General features: G+C 40.7%; 1 protein-coding gene across 1 annotated transcript in view; it reads left to right on the forward strand.

Moving 5' to 3' along the window:
• Nucleotides 1–18,137, forward strand: part of LOC122550661 (PC3-like endoprotease variant B) — an 889,929-nt gene that overhangs the window by 646,776 nt on the left and 225,016 nt on the right. Inside the window, exon 13 of the mRNA XM_043691743.2 lies at nt 1,653–1,766. Coding sequence (XP_043547678.1) covers nt 1,653–1,766 — 114 coding nt within the window. The remainder of the gene's footprint in view (nt 1–1,652; nt 1,767–18,137) is intronic.

Here is an 18,137-nt window from a genome sequence, read left to right on the forward strand (position 1 = left end):
TACATATTGAGTCAGGAATTCTTCTTCAACACCTGACAAAAACTACTCCAGCCAAACTATTTGAACTAAGGGTGTTCCAATCAATATTAGGAAGTTAAAGTCAAGCATGACCACAACCCTGTTACTTCTGCACCTTTCCAAAATCTGCCTCCCAATCTGCACCTCTATGTCTCTGTTGCTATTAGTGGGGTCTGTAGAAAACTCCTAATAAAGTGACTGCTCCTTTCCTGTTTCTGACTTCCACCCATACTGACTCTGTAGACAAATCCTCCTCGATGACTTCCCTTTCTGTAGCTGTGATAGTATCCCTGATTAGCGATGCCACTCCCCCACCTCTTTTACCTCCTCCACTATTTATTTTGAAACATCTAAATCCTGGAACATCCAACAACCATTCCTGTGATATCCAAGTCTCTGTAATGGCCACAACATCATAGTTCCAAGTACTGCTCCATGCCCTAAGTTCATCATCCTTATTCCTGATACTTTTTGTATTAAAGTAGACACACTTCAAACCATCACACTGACTGCAACTTTGCCCTATCAACCGTCTATCTCTTCTCATAGGCCCTCTACACTCTGTGTTTGGCTGTTCACTAACTACCTCATCCTCAGATTCATAGCTCCAGTTCCTAACCCCTTACCAAGCTAGTTTAAACTCTCCTGAAGAGCTCTAGCAAACCTCCCGCCCAGGATATTGGTGCCCCTTCAGTTCAGGTGCAACCCATCCTTCTTGTACAGGTCACACGTTCCCCAGAAGATATCCCAATGAACCACGTATCTGAAAGCCTCTCCCCTACACCAGCTCTGCAGCCACATGTTCATCTGCACTCGGTCTCTGTTACTAGCCTCACTAGCCCATGGCACTGACATTTAATCTAATGTCAGTAAAAGGAAAGAAGCCAATAAATCTTTGTGGGAAAATCAAAGTCAGCAGAGACTCCCATTGTCTCATTTCTTACAGTAAAATCTGGGCCATTATTATTCCATGTAAGAAATTCTGGCTAATTCAATAGTTCTGTTTTATGTATGGACTATTCATCAGCCAAGTCAATGTGTATAAATCAGGATGTATGTTAGCTGAAAACGAAAGCCACGTTTATCCTTGTTGGGAGCTGGCTGACTGACACTGGTACCAGTACAGCATCTTTAAGTATTTACATTACTACCGACTCTTTACATTCAGGGGCATAATCGCAGACAAAAAGTAGTAATATCATTGGATGTTCCCCTGGCTGATGATAGCTAGAAATGGGAAAGAACCCCAACCATGTGTGACAGTTTTTTAAAGAATAGTATAAATACACTTTTAAAAGAAGTACTCATTCCATAGATAGAATCACTGTTCTCTGTTCTTTCCAAATAACTCTTTTCATTAATGAGAAAAGATGACAATGTTTCAGTTTATTAAACCGATGCATTCTGAGTATTTGGATTTGGAGCAGTTTACAATTTAACAATGTCCAAAGTGCTCCTCTCTGTTCAAGGAAATTGTACTCACTATTTGGGTTACACATAATGCAATGAATGTGAATTCACATGTAAGGTAATATAGATTTAAGAAGAAATGGTGAAATTAACTACTTAAAGCCAGTTAATTTCGACAAGAAGGAAATGATCTAATGTGTTTATAAATCTCTTTTCTTATTTAGGCCGAACCTTACATGGCGAGATGTGCAGCACCTTATCGTTCGAACCTGTAAAATTTCTGACCCTTTGAGCAAAGACTGGAAGATTAATGGAGCAGGTTATCACATTCACCACAAGTAAGAAACCAATGGTAGAAGGTTATTTTAACAGCAATGTCTCCTTTACATAAAGAATAAGATTTGGCTGATGGAGTTGGAGATGAAGAGGGAGAGAAAAAAGTAATTTCAGGTAATGCAGGATCACAGAGCTTGATCAGAAAATAAAATTAAATCTAACCAGTTACTTGAGCCACGTACTTGAAGCACGATAACCTTACAATATTTTTCTCTCTTTATTTAAAATATTCTCTTCCTCTGAAAATATCTTGGATGGATCCTCCAATTCCCAATCCAACCCAGATATTCCTATTGAATTTAGAGTTTTCAGTTTTTCATAATCCTGAAACTGTTTTCTGCAACTGAATTGGGATTATTTTTGTCTGCATAATTATTTATGCACATGTTTCAGTTTAGTGACAAGAACTGACTAGTTTATATTGATTTGCTAGGTGTGTTTCATTGCCTATGGGCTAAACAATGAAAGTTTGGAATTTAGACATTTAATATAAACAGAAAGTTGCCCTATTATCACAGAAATATCATATCAGTCATTCATGGTACCAGAACTGAAACGTAGGAATCTTGTTACTGTGATGTACTGTTCATAAACTCACTATGTTCACATTGTACGTAATATGGCTCACTGTAGTTCCTAACTGCCTGACACCTTCTGGGTAGTTAGAAGTTTCATACACTGAGGTTTTTAATTTATTTTCCAAGTAGTTTGTTTCTGCTTTGAGGAAACAATTGAGGATGTTTCTATCTAAAAACAATATCCATTGTTAAGAGAGAAGTAGAGTCTTTCACCTGATGGACATTATTATAAATGTATTAGTTCAATAGGACAGAATTTTACAATAAGACTAGACAAGATGAGGCCATTTGACCCTTTGCTTTTGTATTGTCTGGTTGAAAGGGCTATTAAATTGATCCCAGTCGTCTGTTATTTTCTCATAATATTGACAATGTTCCAGCAACTTAGCCAAGTTGTTTTCTCAGTTATTATTGTACTTTTTTTGTCAGCCTTTCAAGTAGTGCAACCCAGATCACAAGAAGTCACTGCAGAGAAAAATGTTTCCATGAATCATCTCTGGTTAATTTGCCAGTTTTAGATCTGTGTGCTATGGTTGGCAATTCTTATGCATCTGGAAACAGTTTAATCTTATGTCTTCTCCAAAAGCCCTTTGTAGCTTTGAACAAATCTAATCTTTCTTGAGCCTTCTCATCTAATAAATAGCCCAATTTCTTTAGTGGCCCCACATGACTGAAGTTATGCATCCTTTATACGTTTCTTCTAAAACTACTCTCAGAGAGGATGTAGAGTTGTTTTACAAGAAAGGTGTAGAGAGGTTAATATTCTTCATAAAATTGGATGTCCAAAATTAGCCATGATACTCCAGCTATGGCCTAACAGTATTTTATAACATAATATCCCATGATGTCGCATAACATCCTTGCTTTTGTGCTCCATTTACACAACCATGGAATCTGTTACAAATGCCTTTGTAACAGTTTTTGCAACAAGTTCTGGCATTTTCAAAGTGTACCTTAAACCCATACCTCTCTGCCACAGACCTTTTAAAATGGTTTAAAAGAGTTGTGTAAAATTTTGCTGTATTAAATTTATTTGTCTTGTGTCTGCCTATTTCATCTTTGTTCTCCTGAACTGTGCTCTTGACTTTGTCTCTCTTTAGTACATATCTGAACTTGATGTCATCTACAAACTTTAGTATCATGTCATGTATACCCAAGTAAAGATTGTTAATATATATCAAAAACAGTGGTGGTTCCTATTTTGATGCCTAGGAGACACACCACTTCATACAGCTCCAGTCTAGAAAAAAACAGTTCACCATTGTTCTTTGCTTTCTGATAACTGTATTTGTACTCATGCCACTGCCCTTTCAATTCCATAGATTTTAGTTTACATAACAATTTAATTATGAGGTAAGTTATCAAATATCTTTTTAAAGATGGGCTACAGAATAACAATTGGTGCTCTCATCAGTTCTGTCTGTTCTTTCTTCAAAAAAGTCAATCATGTCAGTCAATTATGATTTGTTTTTGACAATTCTGCACTGGAGTTCATTTATTATCCCATATTTTATCAGGTCCCAACAGATTTTTATTGATTTAATTGTTTCCAGATCATTGATGTTTACGTTGACTGGCATGCAGTTGCCAGGTTTATCCCTCTCCCTCTTTCTGAGCACCAAGGTAAAATTATTAATCTTCCATTCAATTGGAGGAACACTGCCCTGTCGAAGGAGGATTGTAAGATTGTGGTCAGAGCTTCCCCGATTTCCAATTTTGATTTACTTAGCCATCTCGAATGCATCCCGGGCAGATGGGTGATTTTTCTCCCTTGAGTGCTATCAATCTTCATAGTACCACATTTTTCGATATTTTATCCTAGATGCTTTCTCCAATATCACCTCCTTGGTACTACCTACTATGACATTGGCAGAATCCACTTCTTTAGTACAAACAGATGCAAAGTACTAATTTGGTATCCTAACGTGCTTTCTAAGAAGATGGTCCCTAATCTTGGTCCTTTCATCCTTCATTTAACTACTCTTTTATTATTTGTATATTTATACAATACTTTTAAGTTTCCTTATATGTTATCTTCTAAACTATTTTAATGTACTCTCTATGTCCCTTTGATTTTCTTTTTCAATTATTCCATGTGCTTTCTGTATTCCAACTAGCTCCCCAAGAAATTAGGAATCCAACATGTGTTGCATTTTTGTTTTAATTCTCAATGTTATTGTTGATACAAACAGCTTAAGATTTTTATGCCCATGGGGAAATGGGAGTCCATCTACCAATCATTACTCTCCTCTAATAAAGCATACATGTTGGATTCTGGTTACATTGGTATTTCCTGTGACTTGCCCTAATGAGTACAAGACAAGACAAAATGCTTTGACAAAGCAGTATTTTCTCAGCAATATGCTTGTCCAAATTACTACTTTTTGGCAGGAATATTATTAAGAATTGAAAAGGAAAGATGTTACTTTTGTTAAATTAACCTGTTTGGATATGTCATGACATATCTCTATAGTACTTAGGAGTTGAACGTCTGGCCCAGAAGCACAGTCAATACTACTGCCATCTTCTTAAACCTCCAATCATAATTATATATTTATTATATTTAATTAAAGCTAGGTGGGCATTATCGAGGACTTCACTTCTTAAAGCAAAGAACACGATGAAAAATACTGCAAAAATCTTATCCGCACATTGCTTACAATCAAAAGTGAATTGGTTTATCTGGACTTGTCCAAGGCTCAAACCAAAACTAATGATCAGCATGTTTCTTCTCAACCTCCAGCCACTGATCAGACAATGTTGTCCTGAGCTATCTAGCTATCGCTCTAAGGCAACCTTTCTTACAACTTTCTTCATACAAGCAAGGCTGTGCTCAACCTTTGCGGCAATTTGATCAGGTTGACTGTTGGCAAATGTCACAAATGTGTCATGTTTTCCACAGTTGGTTTAATCACTACTCATTTGGACTTGCTTGTTTTCCTAGAAAGAGTCTTATTGTTTGTTTTTAACAAGCATTGATCTCAGTCTTAGTTGTTCATGTTACATAATCAACTTTTGATATTTGAACAGCACAATTCTGTGATTAATATACTTTGCTGAGCTGATAGATAGTCACACTATTACATCTGGATCACTGTGTCTGTTTTGAAACACGATTCCAGTCTTACAGAGTTACTGAAACAGAGTTTGGTCCATTGCTACTGAGAAAATATTAATCCAAACACATACACATCTTCCTTCAGTCACAGAAACACCAAGACCAGTGACCTTGCTAGTCATCCTGTAACCATTAATGTTTTCAACAAGGCAAGCTTCATGTCTTTCTTTTGACTTTAATTTCATTTCAAATAACCCAACAAACTTTAGGTTAATGTCTATTCCTATAAAGAAATAATTATTAAAACTGCACTGTGGTTGATTTAAGCGGTGTCTGTAACTTTTCACTTTATAAATATAAAGCTGAGCAAGCATTGACTTCAGTTCTATCCTTCACCAGCTGGATTTTGAGATTAGGACATGATTGCAAAGAGTGATTGCCCAAAGACAAAACTTGGAGATTGAGAAGAACTCAGAAGGAAAACTTCACTCTTTGAAGTTATTTTGAGAAATGACGGAAAATAAATGTAAATTTTGGGATTATTTTCAGGTATTCTTTGAGTCTAAACCATAAGACCAGTGGAAAAATGAAATAGATAGGTGAATCTAGGTTACATCCTGCCAAAGAGGAAGTTAGATGGGATTTTCGTATTGTCACCTCCAATCAAAAATAAAATCATAAATTCAGTATTTTGTGAGCTGAATGGCCAACAGTTTAGATTTTCTATTAGATTTCCTGAATGTAATTTACAAGTAAAATTATCGATTAAATGTCAAAGAGGTACAGTCAGACATTTTGATATATTTCAGAAAACACATGATTATTCAGTGTAAGAACATAATATGTTATTGAACAGATTGAATATAAGATTGAAAGAATTCAATTTAGAGATTCCCGGTTCAGTACTGGCATTTAAATTGCAAGATTGTGTCTATGTTCATTATGTACACAGACTCCTGTTTCAAAGCGATGTTCAGTTCTCTGATATAAACTGCCTGTTGGGTCAGGTGTTTACAGACTTGAAAATCTCATGGGTAAATAGTTATTTCCTGCAGTCTGGTGGAACAAATGGGACATTCTACAGTGACAGAAAAAATAGAGGGTTCAATGATTACAGATTTTAAAATTGTCCAAATGCAGGATGCAGGCATCACTACAATGGAAAAGTTACAGACAAGCAGAATGAGGATGGAACTACCTTTAACAGATCTGGCTATTATAGCAGGAAGAAACTGGAACAGCAACAATAAGCAAATAGTGATAGTAATAGCAAGCCCAACAACCAATGGATCAGACCTAAGTTCTACAGTCCTGCTCCATCCAGTAGTGATTGATGGTGGACAAGTAAACAACTCCACGGAGAAGGAGGCTCCGCAAATATCACCACCTTCAATGATGGAAGAGCCCAACAGATCAGTGAGAAAAAAGATAAAGGTGAAACTTTCGCAGCAATCTTCAACCAGAAGTGCTGAGTTGATGACTCATCTTAGACACCTCAAGTGACATTATACATGCCAATCTTCACCCAATTTGATTCTCTCCACTTGATATCATGGTTGAAGGCACTGAATACTGTAAAGGCTGTGGGCCCTGACAATATTCCAGAAATAGTGCTGATGACTTGTACTCCAGAGCTTGCTGCTCCCCTAGCCATGAACTTTGAGCACAGTTCCAACACTGGCATCTATCCGACAATGTGGAAAATTGCCCAATTATGTCCTGTTAACAAAAAGCAAGCCAAATCCAACTTGGCTAATTACCACCCCATCAGTCTACCCTTGATCATCAGGAAAGTGATGGAAGGTGTTGTGAACATGATAGTTAAGCAGAGACCTGCTCAGCAATAACCTGCTCAGTGACACCCAATTTGGGTTCCGTCAGAGCCACTCAGCTCTTGGCCTCATTACAGCCTTGATTCAAACATGGACAAAAGAGCTGAATACCAGAGGTGAAGTGAGAGTGACAAACTTTGACATCAAGGCCGCAGTTCACTGAGTGTAGCATCAAGAAGCCCTCACAAAACAGAAAATCAAGGGCTATCAGATGCAAATTCTACCCTTGATTGAGTCTTACTTGGCGCATACAAAAGTGATTGTAGTTGTTGTAGGTCAGTCTTCTCATTTCCTGGACATCTCTGCAGGAGTTCCTCAGGTAGTGTCTGAGGCCCAACTATCTTCAGCTACTTCTTCAGTGACTTTCCTTTCATAATAAGGTCAAAAATAAAGATATTCACCAATGATTGCATTATTTTTAACAATGCAGATACTGAAGCAGTCCATGTTCAAATACAAAAGGTCTGGGCAATATCCAGGCTTGAGTTGACAAGTGAAAAGTGACATTCATGCCACACAAATACGTGACCATCTCCAAAAAGAGACAATGGCATTAATCATCACTGAATTCCCTACCATCAACATACTTGGGGTTATGATTGACCAGGAACTCAACTGGGATCACCACATAAATGCAATGACTACAACAGCAGGACAGAGGCTAAATACTGAGTGAGTAACTCACCTCCTGATTCCCCAACGTTCACTACCACCTTTTCAACAGCAACAAGGGACAAGCAATAAATGCAGGCCAGCCAGAGACACCCACTTAGAGTCATAGAGTCATAGAGATATACAGCATGGAAACAGACCCTTTGGTCCAACCCGTCCATGCCGACCAGATATCCCAACCCAATCTAGTCCCACCTGCCAGCATCCTGCCCATGTCCCTCCAAACCCTTCCTATTCATATATCCATCCAAATGCCTCTTAAATGTTGCAATTGTACCAGCCTCCACCACTTCCTCTGGCAGCTCATTCCATACACATACCACCCTCTGTGTGAAAAAGTTGCCCTTTAGTTCTCTTTTATATCTTTTTCCTCTCACCCTAAACCTATGCCCTCTAGTTCTGGACTCCCCGACCCCAGGGAAAAGACTTTGTCTATTTATCTTATCCATGCCCCTCAGAATTTTGTAAACGTCTATGAGGTCACCCCTCAGCCTCCGACGCTCCAGGGAAAACAGCCCTAGCCTGTTCAGCCTCTCCCTATCGCTCAAATCCTCCAACCCTGGCAACATCCTTGCAAATCTCTTCTGAACCCTTTCAAGTTTCACAACATCTTTCCGATTGCACGCAATATTCCAACAGTGGCCTAACCAATGTCCTGTACAGCCACAAGATGACCTCCCAATTCCTGTACTCAATACTCTGACCAATAATCTCCTATGAGTGAATGAAAAAATACACAAATTTCAGGAATTCCGAAAAAATAGTAGTTAATATGTGCCTCAGGTGTGACTCTAATTACCATTTTACATTTAACTGTGCAAAGTTGAAAAACAGGGTCCACCAAAGACTCATTCAATTCTGAGGCTGAAGATAACGATGAAACTGAATGAAATGTATTGGTCACAAAACAGTTTTAGAATATGTTAGTCAGGGACACATTCAATTCTGCTGCACTTATACAAAAGGTTGGTTAAAACATTGTCTGTATTCTCTAAGAAGTGAGGATTGACACAGAGTTAGGGCAGAATTCACTTTAGGTCTGTTTATGACAAAACATTGAACTTAATGAAGAGAGTTGTAACTCCATCCAAATTAGCTGGAGTAAATCACTTGATCAGTATTTATGTAGTCTCCATGAAATACATATCCTGTTTAATAAATATTGTGCAAAACGTACAAACAAAAATTGATATGAAGCATGATGAAGCAACTATCTTTGGAAAGCTAATGTCTGTACAGTTTATTTAGTCAGGATAATATTTTATCCACTTCACTAAACTTGATTTATCTTAACACAGTGTTAGTTAATTATAAATTGTTTTGGGTGATAAGAATTGAAAAATGAAAAAAAAAGAAAACTTATTCAAAATTTCCCAAAGCTCCTCGCAGCCAATCAAGTACCTGTGAAGTAGCCAATGTAATTACCTTCTTTGTACACAGCAAGAATCCACAGAGTAGCTGATCTAACTGACCAGAAGAATTGGTTTTATAGATTGGGAGTGGTGGGTGTAGTTGCCAGGTCCCCAGAATTTTTTTCAAAATTGCTAATTTAAGCAGATTGACCAAAACAAAGTTTCATCGAGGAAGGTACAGAAACAGAAGAGTGAATTCAAGGTGTTGGAAGTAACACAAAACCCTAAAAACTCAAAACAGAAACAGAAAATGCTGGAAAAGCTCAGCTGGTCTGGCAGCAGCTGTGGAGAGAAATAGAGTTAAGGTTTTGGGTCTAGTGACTCTTCTTTAGAACTTAAAACCCAACTACTCAACCCTTAAAGCGCCTCATCTCCTGCGTGTGACAGATCATGTCCATTTCAGATGCTATCAAACTGCATTAGAAATGACTCATCCTTGAACCTGTGGAACTGACTAAAAGTGATACTTAGGACAAATCAATTTGTATAGGTAAAAGTATAGCAAAATGGACGATGACTGGACTTGGACCACTCTGCCTGTCAAGATTGCTTCACCATTTGATATAATCATGGCTGATCCTCTCTCTCAATGCCATATTCCTGCTTTCTCCCCATACCCCTTGATGCTTTTAAAATCTAAACATTAACCCATTTCCTTCTTGACTATATACAATGACTTGGCTTCCACAGATTTACTACCCTTTGAGTGAAAAAAACCTCTCATATCAGCTCTAAACAATCTACCTGGTATTCTTACATGGCGTATCCTTGTTCTAGAATGCACCCCCCCAACTACGAAAAAATTTTCCCTCTGCATCTAGTCTGTGCAGCCCACTCGAAATTTGTGTTTCAGCCGATCCCTGCTCATTTTTCTGAATTCAAATCAATACAGACCCAGTGGAACCTACCTCTCCTTAAAAAACAGTCCTGCCAACCATGCTTTCTAATGAAGGGAGACCAAAACTGTAAGCAATACGCAAGTACAGTCTTTCCACGATCCTGCGTAACTGTACTATGGCATCCCTAGTTAGGAATTGATGTCCTCTGGCAATGACACCAATAATTCACTTTCCCTTTCAATTGTTTGCTACATCTGCCTATCTGTTTTCATTTCCTGGTGTACAAGGACATCTCGATCCATACTTCCCGATACATCCCAATTTAAATGATATTCTTCTGTTTCTCAATAACAATACATGTAACTTCACATTTCGCCATGCACTCACACATGCTCACTCAGCTTGTCTTTAATTACCTTGAAACCTCTTTGCGTCCTTCTCACAACCACAATCCCACCTAGATTTGTGTCATCAGCAAACTTAAAAATGTTCCCTAATTCAAATTGCTCTCCTTTAAACTAAATTTGAAATTTTTACGTGTTGCAGTCACTATCCCCTAGAGGATGCATAACTACAATCTACCTCATTTCACATCACTAGATCTAAGATAGCTTGTGCCTGGATGGGTTCTGCAATGTATTGTTCTAAGAAACAATCCTGATCTGCTCTATAAATTTGTGCTTGTCATTGTCCAACATCATCCTGTCTCCTAAATCATACTGAGTCCTGTTCAGCTTTCTCCTCTACTTAACGAACTGCAATCGAACCAGAACCACCAACTCCTCGAATTTAAACTTATCTTTTTAATCAAGACCTTCCAAGGTCTTTGTGGATACCACGATAAAGAGCACACCCCATTGTAAAATGTGTGAAGGCATTGCCACTGGCTCCATAATCGTATTTTGTGTGCTGAAACTCGTCAAACTAAGGTAGAGTTAGTGAGAAAGAAAGTCTTCACTTTTTTACTTAACTTTAAATATTGTAGATATTTTTGACTATTAATCTTTGTGTTGCATCTAGACAAAGTAGTTGAAGATATTTAAAGAAGGTTTTGTTTTAATATTGAACATCACCTGATTGGAAGAGGGACTGTGCTTCCTATTCTGAAACTTTTAAGTACAATGGACTGGATTTTTCCATTGGCAAAATCTGCAAATGAAAGTGGAGTGGATTGACCATAAATTTAAAATCCCCAACCAAAAAAAAAGTCATGCTGTTTAGACCTGTGCAAAAAATGTGACAGATTTTTTTTTTATGCGCATTCAAGGCTGAAGTTTTGGTTCAGGGAGAAAGTGAGTCTGCAGATGCTGGAGATCAAAGTTGAAACTTTATTGCTGGAACAGCACAGCAGGTCAGGCAGCATCCAGGGAACAGGAGATTCGACGTTTCGGGCACAGGCCCTTCTTCAGGAATGAGCAGAGAGTGTTCAGCAGGAGAAGATAAAAGGTAGGGAGGAGGGACTTGGAGGAGGGGAGTTGGAAATGTGATAGGTGGAAAGAGGTCAAGGTGAGGGTGATAGGTCGGAGTAGGGTGGAGGCGGAGAGGTCAAGAAGAAGACTGCAGGTCAGGAAGGCGGTGCCGGGCTGGAAGGATCCGGCTGAGACAAGGTGGGGGGAGGGGGGATGAAGAAACTGGTGAAGTCCAAGTTCATCCCCTGCGGTTGGAGGGTTCCCAGTCGGAAGATAAGACGCTCCTCCTCCGACCGTCGGGTTGTTGTGGTTTGGCGGTGGATGAGTCCAATGACCTGCATATCCTCGGTGGAGTGGGAGGGGGAGTTGAAATGCTGTGCCACAGGTTGGTTGGGTTGGTTCGTCCGGGTGGCCCAGAGGTGCTCCCTGAATCGCTCCGCAAGTAGGCGGCCTGTCTCCCCAATATAGAGGAGGCCACACCGGCTGCAGCGGATGCAGTAGATGATGTGGGTGGAGGTGCAGGTGAATCTGTGGCGGATATGGAAGTTTCCCTTGGGGCCTTGGAGAGAAGTGAGGGGGGAGGTGTGGGCGCAAGTGTTGCACCTCCTGCGGTTGCAAGGGAAGGTGCCGGGAGTGGTGGTTGGGTCGGTGGGGGGTGTGGATCTGACAAGGGAGTCGCGGAGGGAGTGGTCTCTACGGAAAGCTGATAGGGGAGGGGAGGGAAATATATCCTTGGTGCTGGGGTCTGTTTGGAGGTGGCGGAAGTGACGGCGGATGATGCGCTGTACATGGAGATTGGTGGGGTGGTAGGTGAGGACCAGTGGGGTTCTGTCCTGGTGGCGGTTGGAGGGGCGGGGCTCAAGGGCGGAGGAGCGGGAAGTGGAGGAGATGCGGTGGAGGGCACCGTCGACCACGTCGGGGGGGAAATTGCGGTCCTTGAAGAAGGAGGCCATCTGTGTTGTACGTATTTTGAACTGGTCCTCCTGGGAGCAGATGCGGCGGAGACGAAGGAATTGGGAGAATGGGATGGCGTTTTTACAGGGGGCAGGATGGGAGGAGGTGTAGTCCAGGTAGCTGTGGGAGTCGGTAGGTTTGTAGTAGATGTCCGTGTTGATTCGGTCGCCTGAGATAGAAACAGAAAGGTCTAGGAAGGGGAGGGAGGAGTCCGAGACTGTCCAGGTGAATTTGAGGTCGGGGTGGAAGGTGTTGGTGTAGTGGATGAACTGTTCAACCTCCTCGTGGGAGCACGAGGTAGCGCCGATACAGTCATCAATGTAGCGAAGAAAAAGATGGGGGGTGGGGCCAGTGTAGTTGCGGAAGATGGATTGTTCCACATACCCTACAAAGAGGCAGGCATAGCTGGGGCCCATGCGGGTGCCCATGCGGGGTTCCACCCCGACCTCAAATTCACCTGGACAGTCTCGGACTCCTCCCTCCCCTTCCTAGACCTTTCTGTTTCTATCTCAGGCGACCGAATCAACACGGACATCTACTACAAACCTACCGACTCCCACAGCTACCTGGACTACACCTCCTCCCATCCTGCCCCCTGTAAAAACGCCATCCCATTCTCCCAATTCCTTCGTCTCCGCCGCATCTGCTCCCAGGAGGACCAGTTCAAAATACGTACAACACAGATGGCCTCCTTCTTCAAGGACCGCAATTTCCCCCCCGACGTGGTCGACGGTGCCCTCCACCGCATCTCCTCCACTTCCCGCTCCTCCGCCCTTGAGCCCCGCTCCTCCAACCGCCACCAGGACAGAACCCCACTGGTCCTCACCTACCACCCCACCAATCTCCATGTACAGCGCATCATCCGCCGTCACTTCCGCCACCTCCAAACAGACCCCAGCACCAAGGATATATTTCCCTCCCCTCCCCTATCAGCTTTCCGTAGAGACCACTCCCTCCGCGACTCCCTTGTCAGATCCACACCCCCCACCGACCCAACCACCACTCCCGGCACCTTCCCTTGCAACCGCAGGAGGTGCAACACTTGCGCCCACACCTCCCCCCTCACTTCTCTCCAAGGCCCCAAGGGAAACTTCCATATCCGCCACAGATTCACCTGCACCTCCACCCACATCATCTACTGCATCCGCTGCAGCCGGTGTGGCCTCCTCTATATTGGGGAGACAGGCCGCCTACTTGCGGAGCGATTCAGGGAGCACCTCTGGGCCACCCGGACGAACCAACCCAACCAACCTGTGGCACAGCATTTCAACTCCCCCTCCCACTCCACCGAGGATATGCAGGTCATTGGACTCATCCACCGCCAAACCACAACAACCCGACGGTCGGAGGAGGAGCGTCTTATCTTCCGACTGGGAACCCTCCAACCGCAGGGGATGAACTTGGACTTCACCAGTTTCTTCATCCCCCCTCCCCCCACCTTGTCTCAGCCGGATCCTTCCAGCCCGGCACCGCCTTCCTGACCTGCAGTCTTCTTCTTGACCTCTCCGCCTCCACCCTACTCCGACCTATCACCCTCACCTTGACCTCTTTCCACCTATCACATTTCCAACTCCCCTCCTCCAAGTCCCTCCTCCCTACCTTTTATCTTCTCCTGCTGAACACTCTCTGCTCATTCCTGAAGAAGGGCCTGTGCCCGAAACGTCGAATCTCCTGTTCCCTGGATGCTGCCTGACCTGCTGTGCTGTTCCAGCAATAAAGTTTGAAGTTTTGGTTCAGCCTTTTGAATACCTAAACTTCCCTGGATTTGTGGTCTTTAATGTGATAGCCAAGTTCCTAAAGTCTGTGCAAAACACTTCAGGTCAATCAGTTCATGAAGCTGTTGGGAAGGTTGATTCTTTTTGATAGGTAAGTTTAAAAGTTGTTGCTAACTTTGAATGTCATAATTAGACATTGTATAACATGTATGTTTTTTAATGCAGTGATTGACCATAGGACTCTTTCCTTTAAATCTAAGTGACCAGTAAATTGATGAAAATTGTGTAAACATTTGGTGTATCAAGTACTTTTTTTCTACTGAATAAATGTCTTTAATGAATTCAACAGTTTTGAGAATTGATATGAATGTATTGTTTGGATTCTATGGTTTAATTTTTGCATTATGATGATTTTTTTTCATGTAATTGATTGTATGTTTGGTTTTATAGTTTTTGAGGTTGCAAGTGATGGGTTTTCTGTGTTATTAACTTGTCAGTATTTCTGTAGCCATGATGATTTTTAAAAACGGTGTTTGAGGCCTGGCTTTAGAGTGAATGGGCTTTGTTCAGTACTAGCATTCATAGACTTACATTCATATTAGATTGTTTGCAAATCAACATGGTAAATAATGAAGCCTCAAAATTTGTTGGACAGTTTTGAATTTTTTTTTAAGTTTGAAGGAAATGCTCATACCTGAGAGATATTGACATTTAACTTTGAATGGAACAATCCTTGGAAATACTTTGAAGAGAATGGCTGTGTAGAAAAGTGCACATGAGAAGGGAAGGACATATTTTGAACCTTAGAATAAAGAGTTGGCTTGTTCCAGACCAGAAGTGTTGGGACAAAGCCCTGAAGAGGCGATGTAAACCTGAGTATATTTAAACAGGTGTCTGATAGCTCCAGGAAGAGGTGATCTGCAGTTCCAGTCGAAAAGTTAAAGTCACAAATGATCTAAATTTACCAACGTGTTAGATACAGGCACTCTAGTGCAAGTAATAAATGAGTGGTCTTTTGAGGATTTTTCTAATGATACTAAATCTGTTTTGTTTCTTTTTACTTTAAAAAAAACCTTTGTGATTAATTGAATTATTATTTATTGAGTTAAAAAATCTTTGAATTTATATTATAAGTAGATAGTTTGGATTATTCTTTTCTGACATTATTTATTGTGTAATAAACATGTATTTTATTGTTATAGCATTAAGTTCTTATGCTTTAGCAAGAGATCCCCTCATTAAAAACAATATCCAGACTGTGATATATCAGATTGTATTCCTGTTCGGGATCTGATATATCCATTGATACCTTCTACTGACATCATGACAACGTTGCTTTAAAATCCACAGCCTGTGAACAAACAAATAAAGATACTTGATTTCTTTGATTAGGAAGCTATCAAGTGACTGTCTGAAATAATTCACCACATGCTTAGGCATCTGTTCAGTCAAATTCAAGGCATGATTATATTCAGCTCTGGAATATTTGTTTCTATACCTGCGCAATGAATCTCATTTAAATGCTCGCCTGAATTCCAAAACCTATTAATGACCTCCACTCGGCATGAGTTATTGACATAATTGCCAAGGGGATTGTAGGCTTTGATTGATAAGTAAGTTTCTTGGCCATTTAATTAGATTATATTTTTGATGTAGTTTTTTTGAATGCCTGCTTGTCTATGTTTCAGACTTATAAAAAGTTTAGAGATGTGAGTTTTTTGATGTGGAGTTTGAATAGCTTTGTATGATTATTGGTTTGCTGAGCTCCTAAGAGACTTTTTCTCAAGTGATGGATGAAAGGATGTTTGATATTTTGACAGTTTCATAATCAACTGTTCCCTGTGTGTTATGGAGCTCATCAGTACTTTTCTGGGTGAATATTAAGTGAGTGGGTATGGAAGATATGGGGGCGGGTGGGGGGAGGCATTCATGGGTGGATGGGTCAGAACAGGGAAGATTAAGTGAAGGTAATGTGTATTAGGGGCTTAATATTCATAAATAGAACCTGACCAATATTTTAGTGAATGAAGGTGGGCTGTCTAACCTGTCAGCTCAGCATCTGCCTACCCTATCTCCCTGATAGTGCTGCACTGGGACACACGACTCCAAACTTAAACCCAAATCCAAATGACCAGGGATAAAATAACTTGTGAATGTATGTCTGTACAAGGGGCAGGAATGCAATGGTCCACATCTAATTTCTGACCAAAAGGTAAAAATCCAACCCAGTATAATTCAGGGGAGAGTAATGATTATGTCAGTGTGGCGAATGTTACAATAATCATTTTATAATTTTAAAAATGCTGTCTTTTGACTTCACAGGATAGGGAGAGAAAATGAATAAGTTCCGTAAGAATTAATGAAGAAAATGAAGTCTGAGTTTCATGATTTAGATCAAGACCTTCAGATATTAGCTATTAACATGCATGATATAAAGAAATCTCATTGACAATCACAAGTGAAAGAATGAAGTGATGGAGCAAGCATAATCAATTAAATTATCAGAGTGAAATTGAAAATAAAGACCACTGTCTAGAAGTTGGATATTAAGCAACAGGGGCTACCAAAACAAAATCTATAATTGAAACAAGATGATGAGCCAATGTGCAGTATGCGCTAAACTAGAAAGAGGGAACAGTTGATGTCCACAAAAGCAAGAAATACCTATTCCATGAAAATCAGAGAAACGGCTAGCCCTATGCTAAGAAAATATATATAAAAATACATATAAAAATTATGTTACAAGCCTAGAGAGTGTCAGAGAAGGTATTGACTGATTTTAGATGCACAGGAAACATTGGCCCAGAATTTACTTAAAGTTAACACTCATTCCAAATTGCACAGCAGCTTCAAGAGAGATTTGTAGGTGAAGTAATTTTAAATCTCTTGCTGTTGTATCATAGAGAACACCTCACATTTTCCTCAATGTGCCCATCATCTACTTATAAAGGACTCCAAATGTTATTAATATTGCATATATGCAGTTCTCTCTCTCTCTCCACTCAGTGAAGTTGGAGGAAACCCAAGGGCTGCTGCAATAAATGGCCTTTATACCGGTGTCGCTCATTACAATATATGACAATGTTCTTAGAAGGTAAATGACCAGTAAATTTATAAACAGATATAAATATGTAATCTGGACCCTATGATACGATGTTAAGCCTTCCACCTAGGGTATCAAAGTCTTAGCCCACTTTCTATTTCTTTCAGCACACTCCTGATGGAATTAAAATGGGATTGTACTGATACTGAACATGGAGGGTGGAATCTTACTGACGTTTTACATTTGGGCTGGGACTAGTTATGTATCTTGATCCTGAGGGTGTCTGAGTCCCATTGTCCTGTGCTACCTTGTCAGAGGAATCAAACAACACACCACCTCCACATTTGCTGTCTAGTTAAGGAGAGTGGGGATTTGAAAGGAAAGTCCATTGAGAGTACAAAAGGCTGTGGCTGACTGGCTCTGCAGGAAGGGTGGGTGCCACTGATGTAGTTGAGGAACAGCAAACACATCAGAATTGCAAAGCTTAAAAAGCCAGGTGTGACTACAGCTACTGGGCCATCATTGTGGAGTGGCAGCCCTTACAAAGCATGGCCTGTGGCCACAGCTCTCTCTCTCTCTGATTCCTGTCTTGGGATCACCCCTGTGATTACCTTCTGCTGGGAGGTCACCTCCAGGTACCGTCCAGTCTTAGTATCAGTAGAAGAACCATTTGCCACCTGAAAGATTCTGGCGAGTTTAACAATTTGCCTTCAAGTTTGCGCTTAATTGATCCTAGTCGGTCACTCTACTGCTGGGCCAGTTTAACTCTGCCGGGGTCACAGACTGGTTAGAACAAGCAAGTAGGTGATCTGATGTACAACTTTCTGAAATTCCCTTTCCCCGGTTTTCTACAGCCATGTC

Source organism: Chiloscyllium plagiosum, unplaced genomic scaffold, assembly GCF_037043375.1.
Source record: "Chiloscyllium plagiosum isolate Xiang-an unplaced genomic scaffold, Cpla_swu_hap1 HiC_scaffold_6, whole genome shotgun sequence".
Lineage (NCBI taxonomy): Eukaryota > Metazoa > Chordata > Chondrichthyes > Orectolobiformes > Hemiscylliidae > Chiloscyllium > Chiloscyllium plagiosum.